Here is a 24,829-nt window from a genome sequence, read left to right as displayed (position 1 = left end):
GGAGGGTGGAAGCTGCAGCAGCACCTGTGGGAGCTTCCTCAGAGATTCCCTTAGTCTGGCCACCCTGCCAGAGGCATTTCTAAGGAATCAGGACCCACCGTGATCAGCAGGGAGGAGAACAATGAGAAAAGCTTTCCAGCCTGAAATCAGCCACTGTCCAGAGCTAGCACCTGGCAAGATACAACTCACTCTCCTGTGGTGGTCACATCTTTACGGGAAGGTAGGTGAGAATTCACACCTGTGACACCAAATCTCCTCCTCTCTTGGTATTTCTCTCTCCTATTCCTCTCTGATTCCACAGTCCTCTGATCTTTGGTCACAGTGTTTGATTTGGGGGAAGAGAATGTTGAACAAGTCAAGCTCTTGTCATTCTGAGTCTGAACTCTCATTTGACTTAGACTTATGCTTTCGTTTTTTCTTCTTTTTCTTATGCTTTTCTTTCTTCTTTTTCTTGTGTTTCTCTTTACATTCTGAGGAACTGGAGCTGCTCCCATCTTCATCTGATGTTGAATCCTCCAGTAACTGTTTTAACTGTTGTATCCTTACATCCTTTTCATGTCTTTTATTCTCTTGTATGATGTCATACATGGGATCTTCATGTGCTACTCTGAACTGTTCTAACTTTTGGTTGCCTTTGATTAAAAAAAAGGGCATTCTTTGTCGCCTGTTTGGTGACCATATCATTTACAGCACCAACACTGCATGACTTTGACTTCTTTCCCCAGTGGCATCTAAAGTCCTTTGGTTGGTGCGTGGGCCACAAACTCCCTGGCATGTTCATTGCCTGGGACATCTGGTATACAGTCTTATGGCTTAGTCTCATCTTCCTTGATAAGCCCAGGAGGAGGTTTTTCATAAAAGGACTCCAGGTACTTGAGCTGCTGCAGCTGCTGTGCATTGTGCCACCTCAGCTCCTGCTCTGGAGGCTCCCGCGGCCGCCACGCACCCCTGGCCCTCGAGTCGTCGCACCCAGGCCGGGACGACATTGTGGCCCCGTGCGGGGCAGCGAAGCCTTCATTTTTAAAATATCAGCAACTATTTGTCTTCCTTCGCTTTAAACAGTCTTTCATTTCTGAGTACCATGCTCATCTTCCTGTATCCTTCATTTAGACATTTAATAGTGTTATATCCCAGACTCAACAGCACTTCATCCCTCTCGAGGGTTACAGGAGGAAAGGAGGCCCAGCTTCAGCATACTACTTCCCTGCTGTTCAGAAGCACTATATTGTTGCCATAAAAATCTGACTTTATAACCACCCTGCCCCATCCCACTGCGCGCTGGTCTAAGCCACCTCCTCACAGCTCTGGCTTCCCTTTGCTGCAGCCCTGGAACCTCTATGTTTGGGGCTTCTCTAGTCTCAAGTTTCAGGTGCAACTACCCTAACTTTCAGACACTTTGGTTCTGGAGGTTTCTGGCCCAACTTCCACTTGCTTGCTTGCTTGCTTAATTTTGGGGGGTGTGGGGGGTGGAAGAATGTCCCTGAAGACTTTGCCTGCATTTATGAAACCAATGATGCCCTCCAGATTGTCTCACCCAGGGTCTACTTGTGGTGGTGTTTTGGAATGGGAGGGTCCAATAGAGCTCCTGGTCAATTAGGAAAGGTCATAGTTTTCTAGGCAAGGAACAAAGCTCTCATCAGAAAGGTATGGATCAACCAGGTATGAAATCAGCAGTGGTTATACTGAAGGGCATGGATCAATTCTTGGTCTGAATATCTTGGAAATCATGCTGCTTCCGATGTACAGCCTTCAGAAGTCTGGGTCACTACTATGACCCCCAAGAAATCCCAAGTGGAATGGAAATTCTGGTTTCTGAATAGCAAATAACCTTTACCCTGCAAGAACTAAAAACCAAACCCATATCCTAGGGCTGTTTTAGAATTATCCAGAATCCTAAGATTCCTTTGGAGGATACCTACTGAGACTGGCCTCAGTAATGCTTTGAATTAAACAGCCCACCAGATCACTATTTGTGCTTCTTTTTTCTCATTTTACCAACCATATAATGCTGATATTATTGGGAAACGTACTGGTGTTTCACTGTACAATTCAAATGAAAACTGACAGGAGTGCCATTGGCTCTATTGAAAATTTCAGATTTCCATTTGTTATGGCATACTTTTTTGCAAGCTGAAAAAGGGTATACCAAGTGTCTTGCTCTTTATAAGCATTTTATTGTTGTGGTGCTATTATTTCTATTATGTTGCTTTTTTTCAGTTACCACTTACGCTACAACTTGGGCTTAGCTAAGATAAACCTCAGATTCCTCCCTTAGACTCCTGAGCTTGTCTAATGGCCTCTGTTGGTCTGAGCTAGGCAGAACAAGAGCAGTAAGTGTACTTAATCTCCCTTGGCACAGGTTTGGGTCTGAACTATGTGACTAAGTGAACATGAAAGGTTGTCTCAAATGTTATAAATTATGTTTTTGATTTTTTTATGTTTTTGAATCAAAAGCCAAATAAGAGGGCTACCCTGGTGGTGCAGTGGTTAAGAATCCACCCGCCAATGCAGGGGACACAGGTTCAAGCCCTGGTCCAGGAAGATCCCACGTGCCACAGAGCAGCTAAGGCCGTGCGCCACAACTGCTGAGCCCACGTGCCACAACTACTGAAGCCCACATGCCTAGAGCCCGTGCTCTGCAACAATAGAAGCCACCGCAATGAGAAGCCCGCGCACCGCAACAAAGAGTAGCCCCCGCTCGCCGCAACTAGAGAAAGCCCGCATGCAGCAATGAAGACTCAATGCAGCCAAAAATAAATAAATAAATATATATTTTTTAAAAAGCCAAATAAGAGGCACATGTTACAACTGGTTGCTGTATCTCTCAATTAAGTCTACTGCTTTCTCTTTTTCTCTTCAATTTATTTGTTGAAGAACCTATGTCATGTGTTCAGTAAAGTTTCTGATGGCCTCCATTTTAATGAGCTCCATGTGATGTTGTTTAACATGTTGCTCTGTTTTCTTCTATTTCCTATAAATTGGTAATTGGGTCTAGAGGCTTAACCACATTCAGTATTTTTATGGGGGAGGGAGGAAAACACCTTCAAAGTGGTATTTTGATCTTCCATCAGGAGGTACATGACATCAGGTTGTCTTTCTTTTTGAGATACTAGCAACTGTTGATGATTAATGCCTAGATTCATTAATTTATGAGGAGTTATAAAATGGTGATATTCTGTTATTCTTCCTTAATTTATTAGCTGAAATATTTTTATAAAGAGACATTCCCTCTAATTTACTATTTGGTTACCCATTGGTATAGTTAAAAACAAGATAAATACTTCATTCTTTCCTTTTAGACCAATTCTCAGAATAATAAATTGGTTCACTAGAATACTCCAATGGTGACCAGTTTTTTATGAACTCATGAATTTAAATACTGGATATCTTTCAAATCAAATCCTTTTTCTGCATCTATTAAGATAATTATGTGATGTTTTTCCTTCAATATGTTAATATACTAAATTATATAAATTGATTTTTAATGATAAACCAACCATGTATTTTTAGCAGAAACCCAACTGGTCACAGGAGTAATTTTTAAAAATACAGTTGACCCCTGAATAATGCTGGGGGTTAATCGAAGTATAACTTATAGTTGACCCTCCGTATCTGAGGTTCCTCCTCTACATCCACAGGTTCAACCAACCAGGGACTGTGTAGTACTGTAGGATTTACTATTGAAAAAAAGACAAGTATAAGAGGACCAGTGAAGTTCAAACCCACATTGTAAGGGTCAACTGTATATTGCTTGATTCAAATTGCAAATATTTCATTTGTATCTGTGTTCATAAGTAAAATTTGCCTATACTGTTCTCATACTGTCATTGTTAAGTTTTGGTATCAAGGTTATGCAAGTCTCAAACTGAGTTGGGGAGTGTTTACTTGTTTTTCTGTTCCTTGAGAGAAACTGTAGAAGAGTGAAATGATTTTTCCTTGAATGTTTGGTAAAAATTGTAAAAATGCCAGGGTCCACTGTTCATTTGCTTGCTTGCTTTCTAAAATGTTTTAAATTGAAAATTATACACACATACAAGTTCATAAATCATAAGCCTACAGCTTAATTCTTTATCATGACTTCACCATGAAGAGTTTCACCCTTCTATACCTCTCCTCAGCCTGACCCTGAGTTTTGCAAGAGATCTGATGAGTCAGTGGGAACAGTAGATACATTAAAATAACTTCACCCTGCTGACAGGAAAAGCAAAGCATTTAGAAGGTTTAAAAGATCCTATTATAAACTCCCTTCAGCAGGCAAGGCAACTTGCCTTTTCAACTACTGGGCCAAATTATCCTAAATGAGGTTTTAAAGAATCTGGTAAGATTTTAATTCAAGCTACCGAAGCTTTTTCTGAGGAACTATAAGATGATTAGAAAATATAACAAAAATTATCTTTCACTCTTTTACAAACCCCATTTTTTTTTCAAACTCCATATTAAAAAAAATAAACCAGTAAGGGGAATTCCCTGGAGGTCCAGTGGTTAGGACTCCTCACATTCATTGCAGAGGGCACAGCTTCAACCCCTGGTGGAGGAACTAAGATCCCGCAAGCAGCGTGGCGTGGCCAAAAATAAATAAATTAATTAAAAAATAAAATAAAAATAAACCAGTAAGGATTTTGAGGCTGTAGTTAAATGTACTTAGGATGGGAGACAGAGGATGACAGTTATTAACAGCATGAGGAAAAAAAGAGAATATAATTTGACTTAATGAACCTAGGAGACAGACAGGGTAGCAGGATGAACTTACCTAAACTGGATAAATCCCCAGGTTTATTTAAAATTGAATGCAATTGTAGGTTGCCAAGTGAGATTAACGTCTGGAATAGTCTCTTTGTAAATACTAGGGTTTTTAGCTAATACTGGCTGAGAGAATTCTTCACGATCACATACTATTTCTTTTTGCCTACAATTAGTTAATCTACTATCTTTTACTACAAGTGCTTAATTGGAAACAAAACCCAGATTAGTAACACTGGAACAGTACCAACTCCCCTGACTGTCCATTTCATTGACTAAGTCCTTCCCTCCCTCCATTACACACGTGTTCCTTCTCAGATGATGAACCACTCTCCAAACATCTCTACCTATCAGGCATGTATCAGAGACAGAAGCAATTTAACAGTTCAGGGGGAAATCTACCAAAATCTTTTGATGAAATCTTAACCATTCCTTGTCCAAATATGAAATTTTTATACAGAGAAGATGAATTTTGAACAGTTTAAATAAACTACCCAATATAAAAAAGAGGGCTTCCCTGGTGGCGCAGTGGTTGAGAGTCCGCCTGCCGATGCAGGGGACACGGGTTCGTGCCCCGGTCCGGGAAGATCCCACATGCCGCGGAGCGGCTGGGCCCGTGAGCCATGGCCGCTGAGCCTGCGCGTCCGGAGCCTGTGCTCCGCAACAGGAGAGGCCACAACAGTAAGAGGCCCGCGCACCACACACACACACACACACACAAAATATATATATATATATATATATTATATATATATAATTATATATTATATATTATATTAATATATATTATATATATATAATATATATATATATAAAGAGAATAGTGACAGCCTCAATACCACAAAGCTAAGACCCTGGTGATCACAATTCTAGCTACATGTTCATGTCAAACCATTTAACAAATATTTATTGAGTGCCTAAGGTGTCAGTGTTCCAGCACATAAACTCACTCAAAGGAATGAGAATTAAGACCAGAAACTTAAGTCCTTAACATAGAAAGAGCAAAAAAGGGGTATCCCAGTTTCTTCAACTAATACCCTGAACCTATAATAAACACACAAGTCAAGTACTTCCTCTATTTTGGACTTTTTGATACCTTATATTTCCCACAGCTGCTTTGCATATATTCTAACCGTCAAAAGTTGAACAATGCATAAATCAAAGTAAACTTCAAATCAAAAGACAGACACATAAAATAGCTGTTAATATATTTAAAAGTACTTAATTCACTCATAATTAAAGAGGTACAAATAACTAGAGATGCCATTTTCACTTACTAGTAAAAGAAAAAATTTTAAGATTGATAATATCTACTTTTGATGATAGGGAGCAGCGTATGCTTCCACATTCTTCATTGGTGGGTATAAGTTGATATATCTTCTTGAAAATATATATACCTTTTGACCGGGGAATCCCACTGTTAGGAATTTATCCTAAAAATATACTGGCAATGAGAATGCAAGGATATATGCACAAGATGTTCATTGCAACATAATTTGTAACAGTAAAACACCCTGAAATAACTTAAATGCTCATGAATAAAATTACAGTGTAGGAATAAATGAAATTGTATTCTACTACAAACAAAGACATGAGGCAAATCTTTATGTACTGATATGGGATGTCCAAGATAAAATATTAAATGAAAAAACGGAAATCACAGAACAGTCTGTATAGTATAATTCCACTGATAGATAAAGGAAGAAAGATAGTCATAGTATATAATATAAAAATGTGTAATAAAAAATTTCTATAAGAATTCACAAGAAAGTGTCAATAGCAAGTACCTTGGGGGAGTAGAAGTGAGGTCGTGGGGAGAAGACATACTTTAGAAGACCTTTCCTTTTTTTTAATATGTACTTTTTGTATTGTCTGAATTCCTCACGAGAGTATGTTTTATTTTTATATTTAAAAAACTCATCAGTTCTGAGATGTGGAATTCTTGTCAGATTACAAGCTTAGTGCAATTTAAATAAATGATACCTAGAAGAAATCAATTCATTTCCATAATTTATTTCACAGATAAGGACTGGTACATCAATTTATTTAGCTCATGGAATGTTGTGCTGTTTATGAAGTACTTTCAGGAATGAAAATGAAGGTGATCACAAGATATTATAGAATATTATAACTTATTTTCAAAATTATCTGGAAAAAAGAAGCTCTAACTCTTACAGACCTTTTTTTAAACCATAGACCATGTAAAATTACTTTTTTGTGTGTGTGGTACGCGGGCCTCTCACTGCTGTAGCCTCTCCCGTTGCGGAGCACAGGCTCAGCGGCCATGGCTCACGGGCCCAGCCGCTCCGCGGTATGTGGGATCCTCCCGGACCGGGGCACGAACCCGTGTCCCCTGCATCGGCAGGCGGACTCTCAACCACTGGACCACCAGGGAAGCCCTAAAATTACTTTTTAATGTAACTAAATTGAGTCTTCACAATCAACTGCAGAAGTAGATTCCTAAAACTTACCAAGTTGGGAATAGAAACAGCAAGAAAAAATGCTAAGGAGTGAAAAGTAGAAAATGGGTACAGAAAATAGAATTGGAGAAGGGAGTAATGTCTCTTAATATAAGCAGGAAAAGGGTGACTTTAGAGAGAGTCAGTTCCCACAGGAATACTATACCTAACAGCTGGCTGTGTTCCCCTGTGATGGAGTTCTGACTCGGGTCTGAAAAACAAACAATTGAAAAGAAAAGAAAAATGAATGACCAAAACAAATAATTTCTTAAAAATCAGCAACAAAAGTCAACCAAGGAAATAAGAAAAAAAATTATGATGCTCAAGAAACATTAATATAAGGATATTAAAAATAGAACTATTATAGAAAATAATTCCACAGCTTCCTCAAAAAATTAAACAACAGAATTACCATGTGACCCATGGTATACACCCAAAAGAATTGCTAACAGGGACTCAGATACTTGTACAACAATGTTTACAGCAGCATTATTCACAATAGTCGAAAGGTGGAAATAATCCAAGTGTCCTCCAAAGATGAATGGATAAACAAAATGTGGTACAGATGGTCTCTGACTTACGATGGTTTGACTTAAGATTTTTCGGTTTTATGATGGTGCAAAAGCAATATGCATTCAGTTGAAACCATACTTTGGATTGTGAATATATATATATATATATATATATATATATATATATATACACACACACACACACATATGTGTGTATATGTATACATATATATATACACATATGTATACACATATATACTTTTTTTTTTTGGTTGCGCCGCACAGCATGCGGTATCTCATTTCTCCAACCAGGGATCGAACCCTTGCACCCTGCAGTGGAAGCACAGTTTTAATCACTGGACCGCCAGGGAAGTCCCTGGATTTTGAATTTTGATCTTTTCCTAGGTTAGCGATTTGCAGTACAATACTCTCTTGTGATGCTGGGCAGAGCAGCGAGCCACAGCTCCCAGTCAGCCACGCAATCAGGAGGATAAACAACCATTACAACCGTTCTGTACCCATACAACCATTCTGTTCTCTACTTTCAGTATTCAATAAATTACATGAGATATTCAACACTTTGTTATAAAATAGTCTTTGTGTTAGATGATTTTGCCCAACTGTAGGCTAATATAAGTGTTCTGAGCATGTTTAAGGTAGGCTAGACTAAGCTATGATGTTCAGTAGGTTACGTGTAGTAAATGCACTTCGACTTAATATTTTCAATTTAGGAAGGGTTTATCAGGACGTAACCCTACTGTAAGTCGAAGAAGATCTATATATACATACAATGGGATATTATTCAGCCATAAAAAGGAATCAAGTTCGGATACATGCTACAACATGCATAAACCTTGAAAATATCACACTACGGGAAATAAGCCAGAAGCAAAACAAATACTGTATGATTCCATTTATATGAAATATCTAGAAAAGGCAAATTGGCAAACTTAAAGAGACAGAAAGTAAGTTAGAGGTTACCAGGGGCTGGAGAGTGGGGGGGGGGAATGGGGAGTGGGATGTTACTGCTTAGTATGTTGTAAAAAAAAATTCTAAAATAGAACTGGAGGATATAAAATGGCGAGTCTCATCCATGTGCCCTCAGGAAGACAAAACTGAACTAAAAGGCTGATTTCCCATAAATGCCTGATTTATAGAAAAAAATTTTCTCAGATGATGGGGGGTTGATCAGAGGTTTTCTCATGTCAAACTTGGTAAGTTATGCCAGAAGCATGAACAAGAGATGGCCCAGGTTGGGTTAGTCTCACAAAGTGGGCTGAATTGAGCTTTGCTTGTGTGACTAGACTGATTCTGTCTGCTCAGGAAGTTTTCAAGGCTGGTCTCTGTTTGTTTTTGATTTTAACTGACTCAAACTGAACTCTCCCCTCTTTACATTCCCTGCCCATAAATACAACCTACCCCAAACTTTCACTGGACTCACCTGTAGCTTGCTACAGTTTGCTTGTCCCAAATTGCAATTCCTCTGCTATTACTGAATAAATTCATCTTTTCCAGCTTGCCTCAGTTTACCTCTTTATTTAGGTAAACAGAGAACAGAGTTTCTGTTTGGGGCAATGAGAAATTTTGGAAATAGTGGTAATGGTTGTACAACATTGTGAATATAATTACTGTCACTGAATTGTGCACTAAAAAATGGTTAAAATGGCAAATTTTGTGTTATATATATTTTATTACAATAAAAAGTTGAACAAATAATCACATAAATTTGGCCAAGCAATATTAGTTACATAAAGTAGGAGGATGATTCAGGGCCTATGGCATGAATTACATTTTCTTTTTAATGACAAAGGAACATGTGGCCATAGCAGTTGCAAGTCAAGACATAAGCACTCATTACTACTAGCAGATATGTTCTGATTTGACTTTAAGATAAAATGACTAAACTGGCTTTTATGGCCTCTCCCGTTGTGGAGCACAGGCTCCAGACGCCGCAGGCTCAGCGGCCATGGCTCACGGGCCCAGCCACTCCGCGGCATGTGGGATCTTCCCGGACCGGGGCACGAACCCGTATCCCCTGCACTGGCAGGCGGACTCTCAAGCACTGCGCCACCAGGGAAGCCCCCACTTGCTTATTTTAAAGGCTCGGAAAGCATTAAGGGCTAAATATGGAAAAGACTCTGAGCTGCACTTTCCTCAAAGAGTACATCTTGGGCTTCCCTTGTGGTGCAGTGGTTAAGAATCCGCCTGCCAATGCAGGGGACACGGGTTTAAGCCCTGGTCCGGGAAGATCCCACATGCCACGGGGCAGCTAAGTCCATGCGCCACAACTACTGAGCCTGTGCTCTAGAGCCCATGAATCACAACTACTGAGCCCACGTGCCACAACTACTGAAACCCGCGCGCCTAGAGCCCGTGCTCCTCAACAAGAGAAACCACCGTAATGAGAAGCCCACACACTGTAACGAAGAGTAGCCCCCACTCACCACAACTAGAGAAAGCCCACACGCAGAGTAGCCCCCACTCGCCGCAACTAGAGAAAGCCCACACGCAGCAACAAAGACCCAACGCAGCCAAAAATATATGAATAAATAAAATTTTTTAAAAAGAGTAAATCTCTTGAGATACTGAGGATTACATCTGGATTCCTTGAATGTGTTTAAGGAATAAAAATAATTTGACTGGGGGTCTATGAACAATGGGAAAAAAATTACATCCTCATTTTCACTAACCTCTAATTGAAGTTTAGTATTTTCTCCAAATATGATGTAGGCAACAAATTACATAAAAGTACCGGTGATTTTGTCAACAATAAATATCTGATATTTTCCTATCACATTACAGTTGTTGCATATATCTCATAATATCTTTTAGGTTCCACACTACTTTGAAATTAGGGTAGTTATTAGAGGGGCTGCTAGCTTTAAGCAGGTTTAAAGACTGCCAAAGAGGTCCAAGATATAAAAAAGATTAAAAATTACTATTTGAAACATAATTCAAATAACATTTCCGTGGTGTTTCTAAATATAAAATATATAAATATATATAATTAAATCTAACACTTTAAGCATCCCAGACAGAAAGAACCAATCAGAATACTAAACAAATTCTGATTTCTGATGTATATAGTCTATATTATAGTGGAAGAAATAAGGTAAAAACCTGATTCCTACAACTGTTTTAAATGCTATGTGAGCATTTAATTTTATATTTATATATATATATATATTTTGTTTGTTTGTTTGTTTGTTTGTTTGTTTGTTTGCGGTACGAGGGCCTCTCACTGCTGTGGCCTCTCCTGTTGCGGAGCACAGGCTCCGGATGCACAGGCTCAGCGGCCATGGCTCACGGGCCCAGCCGCTCCGCGGCACGTGGGATCCTCCCAGACCAGGGCACAAACCCGCGTCCCCTGCATCGGCAGGCGGACTCTCAACCACTGTGCCACCAGGGAAGCCCTTAATGATATATTTTTAGAAGATTTTCTTCATCTTAATTTGGTTTTGAAAAAGAGAAATTCCAAATTTTTAAAAGATATTTTCCCCAACATACTAGGAAAGTGAATTCCCAGTTTTTAATTTAAACTAGTTTTATTTCCTATCTAAATAAAGAATATGGGTTGTTCTTGTACATAAGACAAAAGTAGGACTAACAGTTCTAGAGCATGTTAATATATCAGATCGCTCTCTCTCTCCCCGCCCCCTCATGTAGGGGGAAAATTGGGCCCTATCTTTATAGAGAAACAGGTACATAATAACATGAAAGGAAGAGTACAGAAAGAATCATATAATTTCAGAACCAGAAGAAACTTGGTCATCATCTAGATCTACTCTAGTGATTCCAAAGGCAAAGTTGCAGAAGAGTTATCAGCATCATCTATTCTCCCTAAAATTATACCCTTCTCAAGATTCTGATTCCCAGATACTGTCACTAATGGGAATGCCTTTATCTCTCAGGTGTGCTTTCAGAACAAAGTTGAGAACCTTGGATTTGAACATCTAAAGTTGAGAAGAATGCTTGAGTTAATGAGTGACCAAAGACATACCACACTACTGACAAAAGAGAAAGGTTGGAGATACAGTCTTGATGTTTGAAAACCTATGTTCGTGTTTCTCAATACTCTGTAATTTTAATTTTTCTTGCTCTAAAATAAAGTACAATAGCCTAAAACAAGTTATCTGGAATTGCCAGGGAATTTATCTATGAAAAAAAATAGAAAAACATCTCAGATAACTCAAACAGAATAGGTATGATTTTAGAGGGGGGTATATAAATGACTTTTTTTCTTAAAAAGAATTACCATCTTCTTTTTTTTTTTCTTTTAATAACTTTTTCAGGGCTACTGTTTTTTAAAATTTTTATTTATGTATTTATTTTTGGCTGCGTTGGATCTTCATCACCACGTGAGGGCTTTTCTCCAGTTGCAGCACGCAGGCTTCTCATTGCGGTGGCTTATCTTATTGAGGAGCACAGGCTCTAGGAGCGTGGTCTTCAGTAGTTGTGGCATGCGGGCTCAGCAGTTGTGGCTCACAGGCTCCAGAGTGCAGGCTCAGTAGTTGTGGCGCACGGGCTTAGTTACTCCACGGCACGTGGGAACTTCCCGGACCAGGGTTCAAACCCGTGTCCCCTACATTGGCAGGCAGATTCTTAACCACTGTGCCACCAGGGAAGCCCAGAATTACCACCTTCTTTACTGTATATTTCCTTGCCTTCTTAGCTGTGCATACATGATGTATGTGCATTTTCTAGTCAAGCCAGGACTCTTCCTTGAACACCCTCCTATACAGTCAGTCCTCTGTTTCCGGGGGTGTGGAACCCATGGATTTGGAGGGCCTACCGTACTACGCCATTTTATATAAGGGATTTGAGCATCTGCGGATTTTGGTATTCAAGGGTTGGGGGGCCCTGGAACCAAACCCACCTGGATTCCGAGGGGCGACTGTATTTGAGATGAGTAGAAATAAGTCTACTGTATAGTTCCTCACAAGTTTTTTCATTTATTATAATTAAAGGAATGCAGGGCAATCTTTACCTTATACTTATTTGGTTATATGAAGACTAACCTCAAGGACCTGCAAATAAATGCTTCATTAATACATGTAAAAGCTGAAACAAGGGCAAATTTAAGCTCATGAACCCACCAGGATGAAACCAGCCATGCGTGTAAAAACTCACAATTGGTAAATGGGTTTAAGTTGAAAGGCGTTTCTGGGCTGCAATCCAAATTGTGTATTCAACATGATAACAGTGCTCTGAGATGTGTCTGGGCACCTTTCTATTTTCCTATGTCTGAACTCTCCCATTTAACATTTTTCCTGCCTGTGTCACTAATGAGGGCACACCCAAGTTTGCCTAATACTGGGAGTTGTCCTAAATATTACTCAAGAGGAGACTGTTACTTTCCTCGTAACAGTAATGATATGGTAGTTTTACAAAATGGGCACTTGCTCAATATATTTAGTTTATCCTGGGCAAACAGTAAAGAACAGAGATTTTATTTAATTTCTTACCAGAGATTTTATTTAATTTCTTGCCATGTATCTTGGAGCACAGAGAGAAAAAAAATGATTGTGGGTGGTATTCACTTGCAAAACTGCCTCTATAAAAAGTTTTTCTGAAGAGCCTTATTATCTCCCTTAGTTTCCCCATAGCAATAGTCTTTTTCTGAATTTCCTTTGATAATCCCTTCATCTACTATTCTTGGCAGAGAATTTGAAGTAAATAAAGCTAGCCTATATCTTGCATCTAAAACTCAGTGTAAAAGGTTTAAGTCTTCATTAAAGATAGATCAGTAATTTCATTAAAATAATGCAATCAATAGTGGAAACTGTTGCCTAAAGATTTAGAAAAAGAAGTAGGCATGACCAAGGGTATATACATCAGGACAATTAGCTTATTATGCTACTGTCTATATTATCTAGACATACTACAAAAACTATTTAAAGATACCAGGACTTCCCTGGTGGTGCAGTGGTTAAGAATCTGCCTGCCAATGCAGGGGACACAGGTTTGAGCCCTGGTCCGGAAAGATCCCACATGCTGTGGAGCAACTAAGCCGGTGTGCCACAACTACTAAGCCTGCTCTCTAGAGCCTGCGAGCCACAACTAGAGAAAGCCCGCATGCAGCAACGAAGAACCAACACAACCAATAAATAAATAAATAAATAAAATTTAAAAAGAAAGAAATAAAGATACCAAATACCTGAAATCACCAGTCTTAACACATTTCTAATTTTCTGGACTCCAACTTTTAAAAAACCAAAGCAGCATCATCATAAGAAGCCACTGTGACTCAGAATTAGACAGAGATGATTAAAGATGGAACCAAAGACAATTACTCTAACATTCACATTTATTAGATTCTGCCTCTCTATTATGAGTAGGTTTTAATTTTGGTGGGAAACTTAAGAGGGAAAACAAGTTGAAATAAGGTAAAATTGGAAAAGCTTATCCTCTTTACATAGATTTTGAACTGACTGCAATGAAACTAGACAGACCTAAGAAAATTTACATGTGAGTAACTGGGTTTAAGTAAATAGATGGGTGAAAAAAAATCAGGGAATTTTAGGCAAAGTAATTAAGCAATAAGATGGAAATGTAAAGCACTGCATACAAAAAGTTATTAAATCATTAGTTATTTATGCTTCAAGCCTACCCCATAAAGGAAAGTCAAAAGATCTTATTTGAACTTTTAATATAATAGGAATATAATTTTTTAAAGGTATTTAGAAGTATCTGTCAAAAAAAGATAGTTTCTGCTGGGATTTATAGTTTAGTCCAAACTATCTGCATGTAGTGACTTGTGTAGACAGCTAACCATGGAGAGAATAAGCAGGGGTAGCAGCACTGAACCATGGACTGTACTTCATGTATGGTGCATATTCCTTATTATTAATAGGGGTTTGGGGAGAAAATGATTTGGAGCAGGAATGTTAAGTAAATTTGGCAAACCTATTTAATAGTCAAGTAGATTTCTATAATGTTTAATTTCTCAGACCCTCCAATATGCTAATGGCTACCTAACTAATCTCCAAAGAAGAATATAATATTCAGCATTCCTAAATATATCAGAAGAGATACCTTGCTTTTCATCAAACATCTTGTGTATAATTAGTGTTCTATGGTACACATTTTGGGAAATGTTCAACTAATTCATATCAATATGCTAAGGTTAAAATAGAACTCCCTGAACCATCACTCCCATTTACTCATTCATTCACTCCATAATACTCCCATTAAATCAGTATTTTCCAGATTTGCCTAGTCAAAAGAATCATCTAGAATATTTGTTATACTACAAATCCCTGGGTCATATAACTAACCCTAATGACTTGATCTCATGGGAGAAGGCTGAGATTCTGAAGATTTATGAAGGGCCCCAGATGACTATTATAAAGCTTCATTCATTCATTTAACCATCCATCAGTTCAAATATTTGAGTGATTAATAAGTCCCAGGCATTGTTCTATGTGCTAGGGATAGAGCAGTAAGTTAAAATAGACAAATGTCCTATTCTCACGCAGATATGGGAAGATAAAAGTATAAAAGAAAATTAAAATGAACTTATTTACAAAACAGAAATAGAGTCACAGATGTAGAAAACAAACTTACGGTTACCAAGTGGGAAAGCCGGGGAGGGATAAATTGGGGGCTTGGGATTGACATATATACACTGTTATATGTAAAATAAACAACTAATAAGAACCTACTGTATAGCACAGGTAACTCTACTTGATACTCTGCAATGACCTATATGGGAAAAGAATCCAAAAAAGAGTGGGTATATGTATACGTATCACTGATTCAATTTGCTGTACACCTACAACTAACAACATTTCAATCAACTATATACCAATAAAAATTAATTTTAGAAAAATAAAAGAAAATTAATAATCAAGATTATTTTCTTTATAACACTAGTCCAAAATTAAGGAGAGTGGAGAGGCTATTTTGTTTATTTATTTTTTTCTTTTTGGAGAGCCTATTTTGGATTGGGTACACAGGGAAGATCTTTCTGAGGAGGTAACCTTTAAGATGAGACTTGTATATAAAGGAGACAAACATGCGAGGATCTGGACAAAGACTGATCAGGGCATAAGAGTAGCTACACCAAGGCCCTAGAATGGGACTAAGCTTGGCATGTTTGGGAAACATTAACGTGGCTAAAACACAGTGAGTAGGAAAGTGGTTTTTAAAAAAAGAAAGAAAGAAAGGTTAGCAAATTAGGCAGCAGATACATCTTGCAGTATTGCAGACCATGGTAAAGAGTGTGACGTTTATCCTAAAAATGATATGAAATAGTTGGAAGGTTTTCAATAGCAGCATGATAGGTCTGATTAACCTTTTAGAAGATGGAGACTGTTGGCTGAAGAGTGGATTGTGGAGGGAGCAAGAACAGAAGTGGGGGAAACAAGCCAGAGTCTACTGCAGAAACCTTAGAAAGATATGATCATGACTGTAGTGAAGATGGTGAAAGCTGAGAGCCTGATGATATCTTCTGGAATGGGAGCTCATGAGTTAGTCTTCGAAGCTAATGTCCATTTTTACTTTAAAATTTGTAATTCTTTTCATTTTTTTACTCAATAAATATTTTTGAGCACCTTCTACATGTGAAACACTGTTCTAATTATTAGAAATGTAGTAACAATATCCCTGCCATCAAAGAGCTTCCATGTTAGTGGGGAAGAGACAAACAATGAACAAACAACATACGTGTTATGAGTAATAAGAGTTATAAAACAGAAAAAGAAAAGGAGAGTAAGAAGACAGAGGATTAGTATTAGTGGGGGCATGGTTTGTGTGCCTATTTATAGTTTAGACACCGAATCTAAAAAAGGTCTCTCAGCTAAAGTGATAATTTGACCAGAAGCTTGAAGTGAGGCCTCTAGCCATACAAGTACCTGTAGGAAGAACACTGCGGGCAGAGGGAAGTTAGTGCAAAGACCCTGAAGCAGGTACACGTTGGCCTGTTCAATAAACAGCAAGGAAGCTAAGTTACCAAACAGACAAGCAAGGTAAAAGTGATAAGATGTGGGATAAGAGATGAATGTGTGTGTTGGCGGAGGGGCACAGATCATATGGGGCCTTGTAGGACATAGTAGGGACTTACCATTTTCCTTTGAGTGAGCTAAAAAGCCACTGGAAGGTTTTGATTTATGTTTTAACATGACCGCTCTAGCTGCTGTCTGGAGAACAGATTGCAAGAGGCAAGTGAGGAGGTAGAAAATAGTTAGAAGGCTTTCACAATGGTCCCAGAAAAGATAATGGTAATGGTAGTGGTAGTGGAGGTGCTGAGAAGTGATTAGATGCTGGGTATGTTTCAGTGGAAGGATTCACAAGATGAGTATGCTGATGGACTGGATATGGGGTAGAGGAGAAAGATAAGAGTCAAAGTTTTTTCCAAAGCAATTAGATGGACAGAGATGCCATTTTCTGAGCTGTGGAAGACTGGGAGAAGAGCAGTGCTGGTGATGAGGAATGCAGGTGGTGAAAGGAGGGCCTCTGTGATAGCTGTGCAACTGTCCCAGAGAAAATACGAGGCATAAAGAAAAGACAACACAGGATTTGGAAGCAGATAAAGCTCAGGTGAGATCCCAGCTCTACCACATGTTATTCACGTAACTCTGGGAAAATGATATAATTTCTTAGCCTTAATTTACTATCTATGCAACAGGAATAAAACTACACCACAGAAAATTACTGTGAGGATTAGAGACGGTAGATACTCATTAAATTTTAACTATAAAGATAACTGAGAGGAGCCATGGAATGATCCTCAAGAGAAATAATAAAAATTGTAGTGCTGCAAATAATCATGGTAAAAATTAGAATTTAGGTAGCTGGAGATATTTCTTGGAACTTTAAACATTTTGCAATTGTACAATAGTACTGAGGAAAATATAGAAGTAATGTGGGTGAACCCCTGGGTTCATTGGCTTAAAATTGTATGGGCACGTGGTATTAATAGTTTGATTCACCCAACTTATTTCAAAGTTTGATACATTTATAGTTTGGACTAAATATGCATTAACACATGATTTGAGATTTTTAGATAATTACAATAGTAATTACCCAAGAGTGCCTGTACTACATTCCTCGTACAAGTTCATGACATCAACTCAAACAAACAATAATAATTTAATTCCGTAAGTTTTAAAGACACCTAAAACTGTTAGATACTGTGAGGAATAAAAGAATGAGTATATTTCCTGACATTAAGACGCTCATAATCTGGTGGAAGAGTCAAATTCAACATAAAAAACTATGAAAGAGGGGCTTCCCTAGTGGCACAGTGGTTAAGAATCCACCTGCCAATGCAGGGGACATGGGTTCAATCCCTGGTCCGGGAAGATCTCACATGCCGCAGAGCAACTAAGCCTGTGCACCACAAATACTGAACCTGCACTCAAAAGCCTCTGAGCCACAACAACTGAAGCCTGCGCCCCTAGAGTCTGCGCTCCGTAACAAGAGAAGCCACTGCAATGAGAAGCCCACGCACTGCAAAGAAGAGTAGCCCCCATTCACCGCAACTAGAGAAAGCCTGCATGCAGCAAGGAAGACCCAACACAGCCAAAAATTAATTAATTAATTTAATTAAAAAACTATAAAAGAACCCCTCCTCCACTCTGGGCATGAGAAAGTAAAGAGAAGCCCATGCAGTTATGGACAGAGTCAGGGCTGAAAGGGTAGAGATATTAGGAAGAGATAAAGATCACCTACCTAGGATGGTAAATATGGTTCCATTTTTACTATTTGAAAACATTTAGTAATCACACTATTTCACTTTTGTTATTTTTATATTTTGATTACTTCTGTAAGAATACAAGCATTCATAAATATTTATCATAATTTTACACTAAAAGTTTATTAAAATCATTTGTTCTAAACATCTTGGTAGGTTTTTATAACTGTGATTTTAGATTATCAGGATGTGATTCTACCTTCTCCCTACACCCCTACCATTAACCCTGTTACCTGGGAGTTGAAGCAGTTTATCAAATAGAATTTTCTTATGTCTGTTCTAGAACATCTGTAACATCTCTTTAAAACTCAATGATCTCTTTTTTAGCAGGCTCAGAGCCTCTGCTTGGCAACAGTATATAGCAAGATTAAAATCATTTATAGTACATCTATTTTTAGTTTATATTTTATAGAGTAGCAAGCACTGCTGATATTTCATTTGGTGACAAAGTTTCTTATAAAAAGGAAGGTAGAAAAGCACTGACAGTGTAGGAAAAAAAAGAATGCAAAAATGATACATAAAAATGGAAAGATTATAAAGATAGTCTCTAAGTGACTCAATTTAGGGAAATTTTCCTACTATCATCATACCAAACCTGTACAACAACCCTGTGAGGAAGAATTATTCCCATGTTCCAGAAGAAAGTAGCTCAGAAAACGGAAATGATTTGCCCAAGGTGGTAGAGCTGATAACCTGTGGTATTGCCTTTAGTGCTGCAAGGGTCCAAAGGAGAGGAGTAACATGGACTGAGGCAGTAGAAGCTTTAAGTAAATCTTTTAAAAACCTTAAAAATCATGGAGAACTCAAAATCACAGGAGAGGAATAAACACGGCACATGTCTGGGATCGTCTTGGAAGGGTTGGGTCCTATCAGGAAAAGTCTTGACTTCTAAGGGAGATGAAAAACAACTAAAATTCTCTGTGTGGAAGTCTAAAAATAAAAGTAGTATTTTAGGTAAGAAAATAAGAGTGTAATATGCAAATGAAATGAATGCCAGATTTATCAGAGATCAGCGGGAATGATCATTGCTAGGCCACTGTAGTTTTTCCATGTGCTAACACGCATCTCTAGCACGGTCTGTCTCTAGGTGGTTGTTATTATTAGTATTAGTTCAACCAATACTCTGAAAGCCTACTCTATGTCAGTTGCTGTGCTAGGTACTACAGATACCAAAAGAGTAACCCTTTGTTCTCAAGAATTTCGAGAGGAAATATGTAAATAATTATGAAAATAAAAATAATTGTTATAGTATAGGTACAAATACTGTGGGAATCAAAAAGGAAGTTAAACAAAATAAAGTGGTGATCAGGGATGGTGTCAAGGGGATAACTGAGCTAAATCTTGAAGGATGGGTAGTTTATCAAAAAGCAGAATGGGTGAGAGAAAATGGACAAGGGGAGACATTCTAGTCAGAGGGATGGACAATGAGGACATAGCTAATTGAGAAGTTCTGGAGATAACATAGGAAATATACACCTAATAATATACCTGTATACAATATTAGGTATATATTATACCTAATACATAATGGTATATAATGTTATATTAGTCTATAATACCATACATATAAATAAATGTATTGTACCTAACATATAACATATACCTAACTGATAGGAAAGGAGATTTTTAAAACTGATTTTAAAAGTGGGTAAGATAAGAAGCAGAACCAGGCAGCATATATGTTTCCAACTTTTGATTCTTCCCCTTTCTCATTCATCAAATCCAGTCAATTGTGGCTTCCACACCAATCTCTTCTTTCCATTGCCCACCATATAGAGTCCCATTCTTCACAGCTTGGACCATTAAAATAGTCAATTATTCTCCCTGCCACCAATTCTCCTATCGTCAAACAATCCTGCATTTTCCTCCTTATGAATTCTGCCTTTATCAGGTTGCTTTATTGTTTAAAAAATAAACACTTTCAAAGACCTCCAAGTTAAAGTGCCAGGAGTGCCCAACCATTTTGTGAAGAGACGATCATTCTCACTTCTTGTTTATATATATCCTGACATCATGTGTGGGGTACTGATTCAAGTCCCACCACGGAAAGGAAAGGGTTGCCTCTGCAGGCTCTGTCTCCGCTCCTACTGTCAGTTTTCAGGCTGGGAGTAGTAGTGGTAATGGTGGTGGTAGCAGAGGCGAATGGCTTAAACAGCCATAAATAGATCCCGGTTTACTTTGAATCCCTTGGCTTATAGGATGAACTCCAAAAACCTAATCCTGGCTTTCAAGTCCCTTTACAATCTAGCACTAGTTTACTCCTCTCTAACCTTATCATTTGCTGTTTTTAGTCATGAACTCTCTGCTCCACACTCTCCGGAATGCTTTGAGCCTTGATTCTAGACACATGCATCTTTGTTTGTATCACTTTTTCTTTGAAAATTTCCCTCTCTTTTGTCTCCACTTACCTGACTGCTATAGCTTTCAAAGGCCCAATTCAAATGCTTCTTCCTTAGCCCCACCCTGAGGTTTAATCTTCTAAAAGGTTTAAACTTCCTCTGAACTGTTGGGTATATACTGCCTTGTATTGTCTTTTAATTAACAAATCTATTAATTCAACAAATAAGTTTTGTTAAAACTCTTCTAAAATATATGGGAGTAAATCCACTGGAAGTTGAAGAACTCAGGTGAGATGGACATGATTGTGATTTTAATGCAGTCTATAACACTTGGAAGATAGCAAGAATAATAACAAAAAGCAGATTTAATGAAGCTCACAGTATAAAGATAAAGACAGTTTCTTAGGCCAAATCCACAAACTGATTAGCCAAGAAAAGTATAAATGACAGAAGAGGGCAGTACTCACACAGTTAAAAATAATAGAAAAATCTCTCCAAGAAGTGACAAAGAGGAAAAGATTGTTTGGGGATTGTTGCAAACATTCAAGAGATCGTTGATACCTTACGTCCTTCTTTGGCTTTATGGATGCTCCAAATTATTTTTCATGTACTGTAGACAAACATATTTCATGTTTTCTTCATTTTACAATAAAAGATGGTTTTGGAAGAATAATGCCTGACCATATAGACTATCTCCTTAACAAAAAGGGAAGGGAATTGACCCAAACATTCAAATTCTAAGGAGCTACAGAGCTAAGGAACTAAGAAGCTGACGTTTTGCATTATGGGGACTAAGAGGATATGGTAAACATTTCTGATATTTTAAGAGTCTTTATTGATTTTATGTCATTGGTAAAAGGACAACTGCTTAATGCAAGCTGAATTTAACATTTTCAAGATTTTCACACATACAGAGAAATTAAAATAGAAACTACTGTACATGCTGCAATTTTAAAAGTCTGTTTCTAGTGTGTATGTATGTGAATATACACATGAACACATACATATATATGTTTTGATTATTAGTAAATGTGTAATGATCTTCTATAATTTTAAAAAAATATATAAATATGGAATCTTACAGTATATAACCTTTTATTTTGAGACTGGCTGCTTTTATTCAGCATAAGGCCTTGGAGATTCATGCAAGTTGTTTCATGTATCAGTACTTACTCCCTTTATTTAAAAACATTTTATTGAGATACACTTTACATACCATATAATTCACTCACTTAGTGTTCAATTCAATGTTTCTTAATATATTCACATTGTTGTGCAACTATCACCACAATCTAATTTTACATTTTGGTTTCCCTGTCCCCTTTCCAGAATTCCTGTACCCATTAGCAGTCAATCTCCATTTCACTCTCACCTTGCCCAGTCCACAGCAACCAAGAATCTACTTTGTCTCCATAAATCTGCCTATTTTGGACATTTCATATAAATGAAATCATATGTGGTCTTTTGTGACTGGCTTCTTTCATTTTGCATAACATTTTCAAGGTTCTTCTATATAGTAGCAATGCATCTGTATTTCATTTGTTTTAACTTCCAGATAATACCCCATTATATGGATATACCACATTTTATTTATCTATTTATCACTTAGTGGACATTTGGGTTGTTTCTATCATTGGGGCTATCATGGATAATGCTGCAATGAACATTCCTGTACTATTTCTTGTGTGGACATATATTCTCATTCTGAGTATATACCTAGAAGTGGAACTGCAAGATCATATGGTAACTCTATATTTAACTTCTTGAAGGACTGCCAAACTGTTTTCCCAAGTGGTTGCACCATTTAATGTTCCCACCATAAGTATATAAGGGTTTCAATTTTTCCACATCCTTGTCAACACTTTTTATTGTCCATTTTTTTCAATCAGAACCACCTAGTGGATGTGAAGTGGCACCTCATTGTGGTTTTGATGTGCCTTTCCCTGATGTAGACTAATGTGCTTAAATGTGCTTACTGGCACTTTTTCCTCTCATCTCCATTTGGAAAGCTCTTACCTCTTTTTCCTCCCACAATTTTGAGGTTCTGCTTTGACTTATTTAGTACTTTTACATCATAAATATTATTGAATTGTTCGCTGAAGTATGTCCCTTTTGATTAGAGTCCTTACTTAGCATTTATATAACATTCCCAAAGAGTCTGTCGTTTTCCACTTTTTCTATCCCTTTCATTTTTATTTGGTTAGAAATCTTTCTTAAATATTCTCAGAGAGGTTAAGAGGGTAATACACTCTCTAACGTTACATTTATGATATAGTTCTCCCTTGCAGAGGGGATGATATCTTCACTGGAAATAGGGATTTCTGATTATAGCCTTTTTCTCTGGTAATCTGTGGATACTCTTGCACTGTCTCCTAATTCCCAGTGGTGTGGATTAGAATTCTGATGTGAGCCTTATACTTTACAGGTATACCATGTTCTGTCTGGAAGCCTCCCAAATGAATCCCTGGAGCTCAAAAACTTTACCAGGATAAGCCTACGTGTGTTTTTTTCAACACTGATCTTTCCTGAACATCAATCTGCATAATGAACTCTTTCTTTAGCTCAGGAAATATTTATTTATTTATTTAATGACTGCTTCTGTTCCATTTGTTCCTTTTTCTGTAAATTATATTAGCCACGTTAGGTGTCCTGAATCTATTCTCCAAGTCTCTTACTTTTTTTTTCAATCTATTTGTATTTTTGGCTCTGGGCTTTGACTTCCAGACCATTAAATGATATTCATTCCTTTATTGGATAATTATGTACTGGGTTCTTACCATGTGGAAGACTGTGTTCTAGACATTGGGCATTGACAAAAGATCAGCAGGTGTACAAGAGAAAATATTCCTGCTCTTATTGTGCTTACATTTTAGTGGCGTTTTTTATTTAAAGTGGATGTGCATGGATTGAAAGTCAGGTGGTAATAAGTATTTAGATGGGAAATCATATTTTTGCTCCATAATTTTTTTTTGTACTTCACTTGAACTTCCTTAAGTGCTCCTATTATTTATTATTTTCATATTCAAGTTACTGTCTCCTCTGGCATTTCTATTTAGTTGGTCTACTGCATTGTTTTTTGTTTTTGGGGGGGTTTTTTTTGCGGTACGCGGGCCTCTCACTGTTTTGGCCTCTCCTGTTGCGGAGCACAGGCTCCGGACGCACAGGCTCAGCGGCCATGGCTCACGGGCCCAGCCGCTCCACGGCATGTGGGATCTTCCCGGACTGGGGCACGAACCCGTGTCCTCTGCATCGGCAGGCGGACTCTCAACCACTGCACCACCAGGGAAGCCCTACTGCATTGCTTAAGTGCTTTTTCTCTTTCTGGTTGCCTGGCTTCCCCAGGTGAGTACTTTTTCTTTGTTACTTCAGAGGGGCTTAGGTTTCATTGTTGGAGGACCACAGGTAGGAGCAGTCTCAAGAGAACAGAAAGGCAAAGCAGCCTCTACCCCTGTATGGGCAGGGCAGCAGGACAGCTGCCAGCCCTGTGGAGGCCCAGGAGGAAGGCTCCCGGCTCTCAGGTCTCCTTACACCTCCCATCCTCAGGGACAGGGAGATAGCAGTCCCTGCCTCTTTCCCTTTCTCCCCACTAGGGGAGTCCATGGATCTCTACCAAGCTCTTTTCTGGATGTGCCATTCTTATCCTCACCCTGAGGATCTTCCAGCCATTGAGAAACAAGTCCTGGGTCAGCTCTCCCTGATAGAGCTCCCACTGAGCTCAGGCCTCACTTGCATCTAACTGTTCATCAGGTCCAGGGGTCATCTGGCTCAAGAGTGGCAGATACAGGCTGGAATTAGTAACAGAAGGATAGGGAGATTTCACCTTCCCAGAACCCTCTCTGAAAAGTAAGTCCTGGTTATAGACTAATCCTAAAAACAGGCAAATCGGGGCTTCCCTGGTGGCGCAGTGGTCGAGAGTCCGCCTGCCGATGCAGGGGACACGGGTTCGTGCCTCGGTCCGGGAGGATCCCGCGTGCCGTGGAGCGGCTGGGCCCGTGAGCCATGGCCACTGGGCCTGCGCGTCCGGAGCCTGTGCTCCACAGCGGGAGGGGCCACGGCAGTAAGAGGCCCGCGTACCGCAAAAAA

At 38.5% G+C, this 24,829-nt stretch overlaps 1 protein-coding gene and 1 pseudogene across 4 annotated transcripts in view; both read right to left on the bottom strand.

The window, feature by feature from the left end:
• SLC12A6 (solute carrier family 12 member 6) overlaps nt 1-24,829 on the bottom strand; it is a 92,080-nt gene that overhangs the window by 37,224 nt on the left and 30,027 nt on the right. For 3 of the 4 annotated variants that reach the window (XM_067028896.1, XM_059058613.2, XM_059058615.2), the window contains one exon: nt 7,366-7,410. The exons of the other annotated variant lie outside the window; for it this stretch is intronic. In XM_067028896.1, coding sequence (XP_066884997.1) covers nt 7,366-7,410 — 45 coding nt within the window. The remainder of the gene's footprint in view (nt 1-7,365; nt 7,411-24,829) is intronic. 4 annotated transcript variants of the gene reach the window in all.
• LOC136793810 (retinitis pigmentosa 9 protein pseudogene) lies at nt 367-1,038 on the bottom strand (annotated as a pseudogene).

This window comes from Kogia breviceps, chromosome 3 (assembly GCF_026419965.1).
Source record: "Kogia breviceps isolate mKogBre1 chromosome 3, mKogBre1 haplotype 1, whole genome shotgun sequence".
NCBI lineage: Eukaryota > Metazoa > Chordata > Mammalia > Artiodactyla > Physeteridae > Kogia > Kogia breviceps.
This window is presented reverse-complemented; position numbering and strand designations above follow the sequence as displayed.